The sequence below is a fragment of the Moschus berezovskii genome, chromosome 17, assembly GCF_049115385.1.
Source record: "Moschus berezovskii isolate FMDL1 chromosome 17, NW_MosBer_1.0, whole genome shotgun sequence".
NCBI classification, from domain to species: domain Eukaryota; kingdom Metazoa; phylum Chordata; class Mammalia; order Artiodactyla; family Moschidae; genus Moschus; species Moschus berezovskii.
Genome location: NC_142476.1, coordinates 68,996,585 through 69,012,333, shown reverse-complemented (window position 1 = coordinate 69,012,333; position 15,749 = coordinate 68,996,585). Strand labels below are relative to the sequence as shown.

The following is a 15,749-nucleotide window of genomic DNA, read 5'->3' as shown; positions in this document are numbered from 1 at the left end:
TAATTAAATAAAAGAGCACATGAGAATTAGGAGCCTCAGGAAAGTCATTTTACTTTTCTAGGCTTCTGTTTTCTCAGAAACCAAAACAAAAAGATTTTAACTAAATGATCTTGAAGGTTTCATCCAGTACCAACATTCCACAGATCACAACCTATGAAAACACTATTCTATGGGCAGTTGACCATTACAGAGAATAAAACAAATTAGAGGCATGGTTAATAAAATATCACATATCAACCTCCTCCTCTATCAGTGAAGTGGGCAATAGCAACATTCTATACCACCACTGTTGAAAATAGACTTTTCATCAATACAGCAGACACAACTGCACCATTCCAAGTCACCTAATTTCATGCACACCTCTGATCTCAGTTGATGTCAAGAGAGGAGGTAAAAGTACAACCCCTTTATGTCTTTATATCATTTCTAAAATCAATCATTTTTAAAGATACTCATGCAGCATTCTAAATCAATGATTCAATGTTAAAGGGTTTATATGCACAGGTTAATGCAGACAAGGACAATGCAATGCATTTAGGATTATTCAAAACTTTCTGCATAAAATAAAGCACCAAAAGTGGCAGCCCAGATAAGACCCTAGAAGAGAAAAAGGACATTAGGGAAAAACTAATGAAATACAACAAAGTATGGAGTTTAGGTTAACAACATATCAAAATTCATTCATTAATTTTGACAAAGGTAATGAAAGATGTTAACAGAGAAAATTGAGTACAGGTACAAGGGAACTTCTTTTTTTTAACTATTTCTGTAATATTTCTATAAATCTAAAACTATTCCAAAATTTAAAGTTCATTAAAAGCAAAACAAAGGAACATGAGTTCTGAAAATGAAACAAAAATACTTTGTATAGTTTTCACTGACAGTGTTACAACCCATAACACATTATGAAGAGAAAAAAAAAACTAATAATCAGTAACTACTAATTGATAGTTAATGTGCTTTACATACAATCTTAAGTAATGAAATCAAACTATTTTCTTAAAGATATTATTTCTGAATCTGAAATGTGTGCAATTCTAACCCGCAAAAAAGCAAACAGGACTATGAAATATTCATAAAATAACTAACTAGCTCAACAGACAAGCTGAGAGCTAAAGAAAACAAGTTCCACGCTGCATTTAGTGAGTACCGATGCTATATTGGGCTTTTCCCACACATAACAGACATAGGCATATAATTTTAGTCATATGGACTCTAGAGTCAGACAGCATAGGTTTGGATTTAGCAAGCTGCTAAAATGTTGTATGAATCAGTTTCTTAAACAATTTGTAAAACTGGAGATAATAACAGTGCCTTCCTCACAGGGCTGATATGATTAAATAAGTTACTACATGTAAAGTGTTTGCTAAGTATCTGCACATAACAGGTACTATCCATCTGTGTGTTAGTTAGGAATACAAATAAAAGGCAAACTTGAAGCCTTCTGGCCTTTCACGAACGACACAGGAAAAAAAAAGATTAAAAAACTAATTAAAGATAATTTGTTTTACAATATAAGGGGATATAATCATGATCCTGGGAAAGGTTGGGGGTGGGAGGAGAAGGGGATGACAGAGATGGCTGGATGGCATCACCGACTCTGTGGACATGAGTTTGAGTGAACTCCGGGAGTTGGTGATGGACAGGGAGGCCTGGCGTGCTGTGATTCATGGGGTCGCGGAAAGTCGGACACAACTGAGCGACTGAACTGAACTGAACTGAAACCTGAATACTGACTTACACTCCAAACCCCCAAACTGTATTCAGCCAAGAATGTGGATTCTAAAGCTGATGTAATTCAGAAAAAACATATTTTATACAGTAAATAATAAAATGCAGAGCTCACGATTACAAGAAGTGACAGTGACAGAAAATATTAAAAAATTCAAAAGGTACAAATGTTCAAATAGTGTAACTATGGCTAAAAAACTAACTTTTATCAAACCATTCAAGTCACCACCAATGGGACAACCATGACCCCTCACACCAAGAACACAAGGGCAGGATATTGGATGGAAGGGACCCAGGACGTCTGAGGGAATTAAACAATGTAAAATAAGGACTATTTATGATCGACTCCACCGGTCAGTCATTTAATGATCCAGTCTGTGTATTTTCCAGAACCATTATTTGCCTTTCATCTCCTTCTGACTTATCCTTTATTCACCACCTAAATCAGCAAAGAGAAACTGTGGAATTGTAAAACTGGTTTTGCTATTAATGACACATATGAAATAGTTTGGGAAGAACTACAGTAAGAACAGCTAAAATAGAACTGTTTCCTTATCTGCCACTTCCTTTTGTCTACATACTGCATTTAGCGCAGATGGGTAAGAATTAGGCTATAGAATGCAAAATCTCAAATCAAACAAAATGTGGGGGGAAAAAATGCATCCGACTTATAAAATATGGCACAATACTTTCTCAATGGCTAAGTTTCTGAGGCTAACTGCTTTGATTATGCGTGTGTGCGCTTAGTCACTCAGTCACGTCCGACTCTTTGCAACCCTTTGGACTGTAGCCTACCAGGCTCCTCTGTCCATGGGGTTTTCTAGGCAAGAATACTGGAGTGGGTTGTCATTTCCTTCTCCAGGGGATCTTTCTGACCCAGGGATCAAACCCGAGTCTCCTGTGTCTCCTGCACTGCAGGCAGATTCTTCACCAGCTGAGCCATTCGAGATTCCCAACTGCTTTAATAAAAGGCATTTTATTATATTAGTATCACTGGCAATGCTCTTTCACAAAGCTTGTCCTGCATGATTCACAGAGGCTGACACACATGCAAAGGCAGACACCCTTCAGCTTAGGGGGTGCTGGGCAAGGACCCAGGCAGACCCACACCAGTGGCTCCAGCCAGAACAGCCCTTTGCCCTAACCAGCTAGTCATATATTACTATTTTCTGTGACTGCCAAGAGTGAAAAGGGTTTTGTCTACTAATAGTAGAAAGAAATGAGTAAGACTGGGCTTTTCAGGACTCCACCTGCTTTATTTGGGGAAAAAAACAATTTAAATCTATCGTAACTTCTGATAACTGAAAGGAATGTTGAGAGTACAAATACAAACCCTTATTAAAGGACATCCCCAAAAATCTCAAAATGTAAATAAAACTTCCCATTCTATTAATGGATATTTTTCTACTTACAATTAAAATTCTGCCTGGAATGAAATTAAAATGCTATCTCTCCTACTGATTTAATAAGCCAGAACTACAAATTTTCAGAAATTAAGTATCAATAATTTAACAACCATTAAGATATTCAGAATTTTAACTCCCAAAATTAAAATCTTACTAATTTTCTTCTATATATTAACCTATTGATTTATAAAATATTTGGTAATTGTCTTAAAGCTTTTCTACTAAATGAATCCAATTGTAAGTTATACTTGCTTACCCACTAGCCTCTGGAGGAAATCTGACTGTAACCTTCCCCATCTCAGCACCTGGAAGCTCAACAAATTTCCCAACATCTTGCTTTTTCTCAGGAACCTGAAAAGCAAAACAACAACAATATAAATAGGTACATGGTTAAATGTTTAAGAATAAATTCACTGAATAAATACTCAGTACCCACTATGTGCCAAGTATGGTTATGAGGAAAAATTGACTAGATTATTGTCCCTGCACTTGAAGACTCACAATCAGCTGAAGTCAACCAACAGCATTTAAAGTCATCAGGAAAATGTTTAAAAGGAGGCACGAACCAAGCTGGACCTCAAAAAAATAAGTGGAAGTGTATCAGATGGAGAGTGTGCAAGGGAAGTCACTCTAAGGGAAGGAGTAACAGCACAGGTAAGACTCAAAGGCGGGGAGAGCTGTGCCATGTTAGGAACGCATGTTGGGCGGGCAGGCAGGCAAGACACTAAAGAGTCGACTAAGTCCAATCGTGAAGGTCCTTATAATGCTGACTTTTATGTTTTAGGCAATGGGGAATCCTCAGAGGCATGGAACTACTTATCTGTATTTTCTTTTTTTTTTTTTAATCTGTATTTTCTAAAACGATACCTGGGACAGTGCAAAGGCTCAACTAGAAAAAAGAGACCAAAGAAAGAAGTTCAGTGATGAGCCTATGGTCTTAAAACAAACAGGGGGTAATGAGGTGTCAATAAAAATCAACAGCAATGGAGACAGAAAATAAATCTCTAGATATGAGAAGTAATAACAGAACTTGTTGACTAATTAGAGGTGGACAGTGGTGAAAACAGAGTGAAGATTTTTAGCAGAACAACTGAGATGACTCGAGTGTCTTTATACAAGCAGGCAGTAGTTTTCAAATTTTACAGCATCAGAAAACCTTGAAAAATTAACTTGACTACACATGCGTAGTATGTAAAACAGATCAAACCAGAGCAACTTTAGCTGGAGAAGAGGACCTTTTTCTACTGTTCTCTATGTTACATCTTCCTACAGAATAAACAAAAAGGGTCTACAGAAGCCCAGGACTCAATGGTCACAATGGTTCAAAAACCAGAGAACAGAAGATTTGGGAGGAAGAAAAGATGGTATAGCTATAAAATAGTGAGATTTTAGTAAAGTGGACTTTGGATTTCCTAAGGAACACACACTGGATGATCACAAACTTCTAGAAATATAATTATGAAGATTAAGGCTTAATATAGTCAAGCAGGTGAAGACAAGGCAAGATTCAACAACAGCAGATTCTTCCAAGAAGATCCTTTTTAATTGAGGGGGGGAAAAACTATGAACATAATTTTCTTCTCAGATTTAGGATCTCAGGCAAATAAGATGTCAGCATTAAAAAAAATTTTTTTTAAAGGCTTACCACTTTCGCTTTGGTTGCTGAAACATTCCACTTGGTACCTACGGACTGGAAGGTCTGCTGGGCTTCAAGAAAGCCAAACCAGCGTTTTACATGAACTGGAGCTTTGTTCTGTCCCAACTGTTCCCGCCACGCAGCATTTCCTATTAGCAAACATAATTTTAAAAGCACTCAATATACCAGAAAAATCAAAAGCAAAGTTCCAGTCATGGTTAATTTAAGTAAATGAGATGGCTTAAAGCTGTGCGTCTATAATGAAATTTTTAAAATCTGGGTGTACATGGCAATGATTTCTAACACATGGCATATTTTAAGAATTCACAAAAATTAATTTAAAATATTTTTTCATTTTAATTCACTAGGGTGAATCCTAAACCCTGCCTTCACCACCACCACACACACACTAGGCCAATGTTACAATCCATAATTTAGAAAAGTTTGAAAGTGCATAAACTACAGAAAAAAAATAAAAACCAAGATCAAGAAGTAGCTCTTTTCTTCAGATATAACATCAAAAATGGTACTGAAGGCGTTTATGCAACTCTTTAGCATCACAAAACTACCTCCATAAGATACTACCTTTCATTTATGAATATTAATTCAAAAATCAAAATAGATAAAAATGTCATAAACCTATAGACGAAAGTTGTAACTAGAAAAGTCCTTCATTTTATGTTGGTTGTTACTATAACAGTTTAATTTAGAGAAAAGTTCAAGCCACCAAAAATGTACAGAGGGGGAGTTACCCAGCAGTCTGCACATTCACTGCCAAGGGCACAGGTTCAATATCCCTGATTCGGGAACTGAGATCCCACAAGTCACATGGCACAGTCAAAAAAAACTTAAGAGAATATTAAAAAAAAAAAAAATCCTCAGATAACCCAAATTTGAAAAGTGAAAGTGAAGTCGCTCAGTCGTGTCTGACTCTTTAAAGAATGATAAAACATTCTAGCATATTTGCTGCATCTGCAGGTTTTTTTTTTTCTTTTAAATAAACTAACAAAATTCAAGCCCTCTTTCTACCTCTCAATCAATCCCATATTCTGATCTGTTGCAAACTACTCACAGAGGATGGAAAAAGTGATCGTTCAGAGAGACAGTTCCCGCTCACCCGCCTCACCCACATACTGAGCAACCAGAGACAAAGTAACTGGGGTCAAGCAAAGGCTGAGGCAGGAGAGACGCTGACATAAACGATGAGGAACAATGAATAGTTCCAAAGGCAAGAGAGGAGCTGCGGGCAGCAAGATAGGGCCAGCCTCCACGGACAGCAGAGGACGGGGAATTCCTGCAACTGGCTAGGAAGAAAGTAGCCAGGGAGGTCGCTCCTTCATCAGAAAATCCTAAGTGACTGCCACCAGGTAGACAGATAGATGTTCATATACACAGAAATACGTGTACTCCTGACCCAGCAAAATATTAAATAGTTAAAACAGAAATTCTTGAAGAACTACTGATACCTTTTAGGGTGGCCCAAATGCATAAATCTGCTAAGCTCAAGGAGTTTCCAACTAAGTATGTTCTCAGAGACAGACAATGATTGAGCTCGTTGACTGCAGAAGTAAACAAATCACAAGAAGACAATTTTGTGGCACTGAACTCCAACCAGTGATCAATCTGTGAAAAGAAATGCATCCCAGGGTTTAGACTTAAACAAACAAGCAAACAAACAACTTCAGTGAGAAACGAGCCTATCTTATCTCAATCAAAGAATTCACCATTACGGAGATTTGACTGTGATTGTCTGGAGGCATCTAAACTGGCACTTAAACACATATTGTGCTATTTTCCTACATTTTCCCTTTTTCCCCCCAGGAGTGTGAAGAGGCACTTCAGGGAAGAAAAAGAAAACTATGAGAACTGGAAGCAAGAAGGAATGACAAGCCTGACCAAACCCAACAAATGGTACCCAGCCAAACATATTTATCCACTTGCAGGATTTAAAAGTAAATACCTGGAAACTGTTCTTTGTATTTTGAATTATTTATAAGATTCAGGAACATTAGAGCTGAATGCAAACAGGAAAAAAAAGGCATCTCAAGTGCCATATTGAAAGATAATCTACCATTGCAATAGTTAATTAAATAAGGCATATACTTAAAAAGGAAAATGTGTATGACCCTGGGCCCATGTAATTTTTCAAGGCCTGCTGCCCCATTTGTAAAGTAAGAACGCTGCTTAAGATAACCTATGCAGTCACATCCAGCTATGAAATTCTAGGACTCCAGGAAGAGGAAGACAGAACTAAATGACCCAAAAGGATAGCTGGTATGGGTATGAAAGTAGAAACTTAGGAGCAAAGACTTTCTTTCTGAAAATAAAGTCAGATAAGAATTCCTAACCTGGTCTATGATTAATCCTCTGTTACTATCCTATACCCTTAAATAGAGTAATAGTCCAAAAAAGCTAAAGCCTAAGCCAAACCAAACCGCACCCAAGGAAATGTTCCTTCCTTACCTCAGTATGTTCCAACAAGTTAGAGCCATAGAGCCCTGCTGTAGTTGCAATTCTAGCCAAGTAGCGAAGTATGGAGTTTATGTCCGTGAACACCACATTTCTGGAATATAAGCATGAGATAAAATATCACTGTGGCTCTAGCGAATCAATAAGTCATAAGACATGTGAAAAACGCAAAAATAGAAATCTTACATATAGTATGTATTTTCTATCGTGAAAAACACAGATTTAGTTGGTTCTAATTTGTTTTGAGATGTTCAGCTAAATCCAATAATTCACTTCAGGGTAGACAATCTACTGCTACTGCTGCTAAATCACTTCAGTCGTGTCCAACTCTGTGTGACCCCATAGATGGAAAGCCCACCAGGCTCCCCCGTCCCTGGGATTCTCCAAGCAAGAACACTGGAGTGGGTTGCCATTTCCTTCTCCAACGTGTGAAAGTGAAAAGTGAAAGTGAAGTCGCTCAGTCGTGTCCGACCCCTAGCGACCCCACGGACTGCAGCCTACCAGGCTGCTCCATCCATGGGATTTTCTAGGCAAGAGTACTGGAGTGGCTTGCCATTGCCTTCTCTGAGACGATCTATAAGGTGTGTTTTTGTTTTAATTAATCATTTATTCTACTTTTGGTTACACTGGGTCTTTGTCGCAGTCTTCTCAATGTAGTGGCTTCTCTTGTTGTAGAGCACAGGCTCCAGGCATGCAGGCTTCAGGAGTTGCCACGTTCAGGCTCAGTAGTTGTGGCACACAGGCTTAGTTGCTCCTCAGCATGTGGAATCTTCCCAGATCAGAGACTGAACCCGAGTCTCCTGCACTGGCAGGCAGATCCTTATCCACTGTGCCAAAAGGGAAGTCCTCTATATGATGCTTGATCCTTCTCACTGTTAGTTTCTATGTGTCTACTCGGTGGTGAAAATATAAAAATATAATTGGGATGTCAAGAATAAAGTGATTTAAAATAAAAAAAAAGCAATGAAGCCAAGGATATGCTGTCGTAAGGAAGCTAGTTTTATCAAATTCCAGGTAAACCTAGTAGATCAAACCTCACCAAAACTGTTGTGTAAAATGTTTAAAAAGACACAAACCCATTAAAAAAAGAGAGAGACTAGGGAGAAGAGACAACAGCAATAAAATTTCAGAAGCTAGAAAGCAGATGGAGTTAGCAGGCCTGAAAAAACTGAATCTTAACTGGACAATGGACAAAGCTGAAAACCAATCTAATTTAAATGTCAGGATCCTCTAAATACTTACAAATCAATAAAACCAGAGACTAAAATAAGGAGGCTTGGTTAAAAGTCTATTTAAAACTTAGCCAGAAATACAGATAGCTCCAACCCCTACTCTCTACAGCTGGGCTACTCCTCTTACCCAGCCCTGGCAAAAACTGGAGCTTTACTCTCTAAAAACGAAAACAGAAGGTGTCTCAACTTGGGGGCAATGTGGCACCGTGGCATGCTGGGTGACAGAGATAACAAGAGTATAAACGAATACTGGAGGCTGAGATTCTCAGCCTTCTTGCCACCCTCAGTTTCCAAATATGCTGGCCCCAGCCCGTCCTCACCTTCCAAACAGGACACTGGAAGTCTTCTCTGGACAGACAATCTGATCTACCCAGGAGGGAAAGAACCAAGGATACTAACACCAGAAGTTCCTTCAAATGAACAGGTGTTCAGTCAGATTACCCAGAGTGAAGCTCACAAATGACAAGCCCACCTTGGAGTTCAGAACCTGGGAGTCTGAAACTCCCAGTCAGAATCTTAGAAAACCATCAAGAGTTACCAAACATTCAAAGAAAGCCTAACTCAAAAAATAGCGACCGAAATAAACACTCAGATGTAAAACAAACAAATCAAGGAAAAGAAAAGTTTAAAAGTGAATACATAAATTTCCTCTGAGCAATGAAAAAAACATATGATTATGTTTGTAATCATAAAACAAGTATAGGATACTTTACCTAGATAGTAAGTAACAGATACAAAAAATACAACAGCAAAAAGGAAAACTCAATAGAAAAATGGGATAATAAAGTTGAAGACCTTTCTAGAAAGTGAAGAAAAATGGGGGGAAAAAATGGAAAATGAAGGTGACACAAAGAAAATAAGAAGACTACTCTCAGCATACACATAAAGAACAGAAAATAGAAAGTTATCATACAAAAAATTTTCTAATCCCCAAAAGAGAATTTCTAAGTTTCCACATTAGAAGGAGCAGCCAAGCACCCAGTAGAACAGATGAAAAATGGACTCAAACTAAAGCATATTATCGTGAAATTTCTGAATACTAGATCTTAAGGGAAGATGCCCACAAGCTTTCTGAAGTCCCACAGAAAACACAGGGATCAGAGAGGTTTCAGAAGACAACAAAGCAAACAACTATTCCACGGAAAAGTAAAAATTGTACACGAAAAGCAATCATGATATGTGGCTCAGCAGTGACTCCAACTCACAGGATCCTCATAGTGTAAACACTATGAAGTGATCTAATCAAAGTTCTGATGCAACTACAATGGGAGGAAGGAGGTCGGGGGAGAAGGGTGTGTGTGAGTGAGTGCTGTATGCTGCCCCTTCTCCAACACAAGTCTTTCTGTCAGTTGATTACAGACCATTTAAACCATTTCCCTATCTGCACCCTGCTTGAGAAAGCCCTTGAAGCCTGCTTTCAACCGGGGTCAAGTTCCATGATACAGCAGAGTCCTTAAAAGAATCTGAAACCTGGCTGTGTCTATGCCTCAGTTTCGCTAAACAAGAGAATTATTTCCCTTTAATTTTTTTCAGTGGCTTCCAAAAGAAAGAGGTAAATCCAAGGGCATGCCATCTTCCATATTCCTGAGATGCAAATAGTCCATCTTAATCAAGAATATACAATATTAAAAAAAAAAGAAAATACAGTATACATTCATTATGGAAATTTTGAAAACACAGAGGAGTAAAAAGGGAAAAACACCCCTCAACTCCAAAACTCGGAAATATTATTAAAGGTGTTGTATACTTTTCAGTTTTTTCCTTTGAAGATATGTACTTTCACATTTATTTCTTGCTTTTTTATTAACATTAGGTTATGAACATAGCCACATTAGAAATTCTTTGTAATATTTGTAAGTCTTTTTTCACAGATGTCTACTACTCTATTCTGTGGACTTACCAAATTTATTTCCCCTTATTAATTTTATTAAACTTCCAATTTTCCACCAGAATTACAAAAGAATTAAAACACATGTACATAAATCTTTCTGTACATTTCCAGTTTCTTTCAGACAGATTATACATGTGATCAGATACTTTGCTGACAAATTTAAGTCTCTGGATATTAAATTTTTTTTTGAAATTTATTTAATTGGAGGATAATTGCTTTACAATGCTGTGCTGGTTGGATATAATCTTTTAGAATAAGAAAGAAAAGTGTATTTCTTTTTAGGGATATTCTACGAATTAGCAAGTAAAACAAGCATACAACATTTAACTCTAAATATTTAAAAAATGCTGCTGAGTACCAAAAGCAAAGATACACTTACTCAGATACATGAAGAATATTCTCTTTCCCTTTTTCAACAGAAATGCTGACGTTGTCTTTCACATGTTCCACTGCCAACAAAGCTCCTAAAAATAATGAGATGAAAAGACTTCTCTCTTTATAAACAATGCAGTATTTAAAACCTGAATCATAAAGCAATAAGGATGAGTCAACAAAACAATGTTAAGTACTGTGAGGAGTAAATTTTTTTCCCGGTAGTCTGCAGATGCAAAGTATGGCCTTCTGGTCTTAGAGAAGTAACAAACCAGAAACCATTCCCTGGCATAATCCAACTGCTTTTGAAAATGCTCAGTGTCTAGCTGGGGACACTGAAATGAACCTTTCCCTCCCTCAGGAGAAAAGAATAAATTAGAATAGTACCTTGTATAAAAGCTATCATTGACAACATTAGAGGTTACTATGTGGCAGGGGCTGTGCTACATGCCTTACCTTCATTAACATTCTTAATCTTTAGAATAACCTTAAGAGGTAGGCACCTTTATATCTGTTTCACAGACAAGGAAACTGAGGTGTGGAGCGGTTAAATAACTAGCTCAAAGCCCTTGAGTAAATATGTAGTTGTCAGGCTTTGAATGCAGGTTTACCGCAGGCCAGGACTCAAATTTAAGAACAGTGTCATCTGTCTCTCAACATATCATAAAGTTTACTAAATATTCATTAATCCTTTGTCCTTAATTTACCGAAGACAGACAACAAGCACCCATTTACTGGTTTCTAAATACCATGGTCCACTGGGGACAAGGCTGTGCTAGAGAAGGTATAAAACAAACCTGGAAAATTTCACTGTGCTGGAAACCAAAAAGTACTCAAATAGTAAGAGGTATGCCAAAAGGACCCACTGGCCAGCTCGGAGGGGCTCCCACTGGCAAACAGGGCCAATTTAACCACTAAAGTAAATAATCTAAGTTTTAGAGTATCCATAGCAAAGAATCCTGCACAGCAGATTTTAAAAATGAACTCCTATTATAAGCGACAAGATAGATGAATCCCAAAACATTATCCTACGCACAAAATAATTTGACATGACCCAATGTATATGAACTCTGGAAAAGGGAATGACACCCCACTGCAGTATTCTTGCCTGGAGAATCCCATGGACAGAGGAGCCTGGCAGGCTACAGTCCATGGGGTCGCAAAGAGTCTGAGACAACTGAGCGACTCACACACAAACAATGTATGTGAAGTTCTATGAGGAAATTTTCTGAAGTGAGGGAAGTATTTTATTTCATAACTGTGGTGGTTACACATTATACATACCTGTCAATCAATTTATAACTTAAAACTGGTGAACTTTAGCCAAGTTCACCAAAAAAAAAAACACTCAATAAAACTATTTTGAAAATAAAAATGTTTAATTTTAAGAACAGAAAATGATGCAAAGCTAGCCAATTGTACAAAGATAATTTTGAGACAGCCAGGGGAAACTGAAAAAGAACTGAACGTTACATAATAAAAAATTATTTAAATAAAAAAAGAAATTGCTAATGTGAAAAAAACTGAAAATGAAAAATAATACAGAGTATAACCTATTGAGTATATTTTCCTATAAATTTTTTTAAATGAGAAAAAGATCTTTTCACCAAAAAAAAATTCCAAGTAATACGTGAAGGAATGGCAGAATGGAAGGTCACCATCCAACCTCATCTTACTAATAATCAAGTTGGGCAGGAAGCACCAGTGGATGCTGAAACCAGTGGGTGAAGGTTTGATGCGGAGTGGAATATTTACATGGTCCCAGAGCACCTCCCCACAAAAAGCTTGTTAACAGCACAAGGTTAAACTCTACAGTGAGGAAAGCTGTCAGAAACCACCTTAAATACTTAAGATTAGATCACCAGTAATGGGAAAAAACTCAGGCACCCATCAATGGGCTGCAGTAAAGAACAACGAATCATTTCTGTGCTGCTGCTGCCAAAGACATGGGGAGCCTGAATCTAGTCATGAGGTGCCACGAGAAACAACCTTGACATTCTTCAAGTAAGTGTAATCTCCACGGAGGTCAAACCTATGAAAGTGAAAGTCAAAGTGAAGTCACTCAGTCGTGTCCGACTCTGTGCGACCCCATGGACTGTAGCCCACCAGGCTTCTCCATCCATGGAAATTTCCAGGCATGAGGACTGGAGTGGGTTGCTATTTCCTTCTCCAGAGAATCTTCCCGACCCAGGGATTGAACCCGGGTCTCCCGCATTGCAGGCACACGCTTTACCATCTGAACCACCAGGGAATCTCCGCAAACCTATGAAAGCAAGACTAGAAAACCATTCCAGATTGAAAGAAACTGGGCAGACATGACAAGTAGGCACAAAGCATGACCCTAGATTTTGATCCTTGAGCTATAGAGGTAACGTAGGAACAATCAGTGTAGGAATCTGAATGGGATCTGGGCATTAGATGGGAGAATTGTATCGATGAGTATTTCCTGATTTGTATGGTCCTGTGAGGTCATACGTTTTCTTACTTGAGAGAGATGTACACTGGCGCATTCTGGGGTGCTGAAGCATTATTATCTGCAGTATGTTCTCCAAAGGCATTGGAGGGAAAAAAGGTTCCTTGTTCTATTCTTGTACTTTTTAAAGTCTAAAATTATATTAACATTAAAAAAAATGGTAAATGCATATAAAATAGAGAAATTCTCACAATGCAATGTTTTTCTAAAAGTTTCATCTAATGTTATTGACTGAAGACAGAATGTATTTGAATTAAACAACTAGGAACAATAAAATCAAAAACAAAAAAAAGAGGAAGGAAAGCAAATACAACTATACATCCTATAATTCATAAGGACAACAACATTTTTTTAAGACCCTCCTTTCAGAATACTGAAGATATGGTTCTCAATTTCATAACTTACTAAGGAAACAGGTCTATCATCTTCATGGTGCTTTTCTAAGTAACAGTAAAAACTAGCTATTTCTTGAAAATCTACAGTGGGTCAGGAACTTAACCTACAGTTTTCATTGATTCTGGCCATCAACGGTATGTAGAAGATATTATTCCTTGTTTCTTAAACAAGGAAGCTGTGAAGATGCCAAACAAGGAACTTGCAAAGGTTCCACAACTAGTAAATGGCAGGCAGGACGGACCCAGACCTTCAGGAACCAAATGTCTTTGCTCAGAACCATGAGGTCACATTGTCTAGCGCTTTCCAACTGCAGAACCAAACCCTTTTCTTTTATTAGAGTTTATTGATTTTTGTGTAAGGCTAGCTGGAACCAATATGCTAAAACACCATCATTTTTAAAATATTTTAAACAACATTCAATTGTGCTTTTTGTTCCAAAAGGCTCCAAATACCCTGTAATGAGAATGTACTGTAATTTCATCAGCACGATGTGGCCAACTATATCTGGGCCTTTCAAATATTAGAAAAGTACTTGCGTGTCTATACTAAGAAATGCATTAATAAGAGCTCAAAAAACTGATCAAATTATTTTGTGTAATTTCTCAAAGCAATAATTAAAAAAAAAAAAGAAATAGCTGAAAGTCTAAGCTATCTATCCACAGTAACCTTGGCCACGTTGAATAAGCAATTCCAAATCGAATTTAATATGTATCAGGAAGATGACAAGTCCCACATTTGCTCTGACATTTACTACATCCATCGGATGTGTAGTAAAGAACCCCATCAGTCCGCAGTGTACTTGGGTGTTCCACCAATTACCCTGCCACCTTTAACAATATAAGCGCAACCTCGGTTAAAATTTTAAATGCTCCTATGATCATCTTCCTCCTTTCCTTTGAGCCCAGTGAAACGTGAAGAAAACTTGAGTCAAGGGAATTGACAAGCTTTTCTGCAGGATGAAGGAAGGGAGGTAAAGATAAGTGGAGCTGGAGGAAAGAGCTAAAAGAGGGGGAACAAAGTACTGGGATTTTAAGTTTTAAAAATGTTATTTCTACGTCCAGCTCTTGGTCTCCAGGGGACATCATTGCTAAAAGGGAGAGAAAAAGAGTATAAGCTAGGAGTCATCTTTCTGGGGGAGAAGGTCCGAAGCTGAGCCCCGTGCAGCTCTGCCCGGGCTCACACCGCGCCCACCTCCACGCCCAGAAGGGTCTTCAGGAGCAAATCCACCTGCCAGGGACCGAAGGCGAGGGGCGCGGAGCCCACCGCGTGTACATTTCCGGGGAGACAGGCAGGCCTAACCTCCCAGACCAGGACCGCCACTGCGCCAAGCCCGGGCGCGGCGACCTTCCCCGCCCCGCTCCCTCCGCCGGCTGATGCAACCCACACAGGTCTGCGGCCGCGGCCCCTTACCCAGCGGAGGGTCTCCCGAATTCACAGTCAGACAGAGCGTCGCCATCTGCACTGGTCCGCCGGTCTACCTGTCAGCGCGCCTGCCCAGCCGCCTGAAACACAAACGACTGGCCCAAAGCGAGAAGCTGCAACGTGGTGTGCGCCGGCTTGACGCTGCCGCAACCCTCGCCCCTCCCCCGCCCCGCGGCCGGCGTCTTGCCGCACAGCGCAGTGCGTCATCACCGCGCGCCCCTCCCTCCGGCAGTGGGCGCTGGGGGCCTTCTAGGGTCAGGAGGGCCAACGTGGCTAACGTGCTCCAAGCCGGTGACCGAGGAGAGACACTGAAGCGGACGACGTTTTACGACACTTCGTAAAGTGAAAAAGTGAAGTCGCTCTGTCGTGTCTGACTGTAGCCCGCCAGGCTCCCCCCCCGCCCCCCAAGGGATTTTCCAGGCAAGAATACTGGACCGGATTGCCATTTTCTTCGCCAAGGGATCTTCCTGACCTAGGGATCGAACTCAGGTCTCCCGCACTGCGGGCAGACTCTCTACCCTCTGAGTCACCAGGGAATCCCAAAGTGAGAAAAGTAAGTGGCGAGATGGTTCCTGCAGTGTGATGGGTGGTCACCAGAAGCCAGAATTGAAACAAACGGGCTCGTATAGTTGAGGCAGGAGGCAGCTGCGCGCCCCCCCGCCCCGCCACAGACACTCCAAGATATCAGTAGCAGGATGATTGAGAGAGGAGGCTGGGCCCT

At 39.4% G+C, this 15,749-nt stretch overlaps 1 protein-coding gene across 1 annotated transcript in view; it reads right to left on the bottom strand.

The window, feature by feature from the left end:
• The window catches only part of EPRS1 (glutamyl-prolyl-tRNA synthetase 1), a 63,319-nt gene extending 48,111 nt beyond the window's left edge, over positions 1–15,208 (bottom strand). The window contains exons 1-6 of the mRNA XM_055419881.2: positions 15,017–15,208; positions 10,745–10,829; positions 7,237–7,336; positions 6,240–6,396; positions 4,783–4,922; positions 3,394–3,488 (exon numbers count right to left, since the gene is read on the bottom strand). Of these exons, the coding sequence (XP_055275856.2) occupies positions 3,394–3,488; positions 4,783–4,922; positions 6,240–6,396; positions 7,237–7,336; positions 10,745–10,829; positions 15,017–15,062 (623 nt within the window). The 5' untranslated portion in view covers positions 15,063–15,208. The remainder of the gene's footprint in view (positions 1–3,393; positions 3,489–4,782; positions 4,923–6,239; positions 6,397–7,236; positions 7,337–10,744; positions 10,830–15,016) is intronic.
• Between the last annotated feature and the right edge of the window lie 541 nt (positions 15,209–15,749).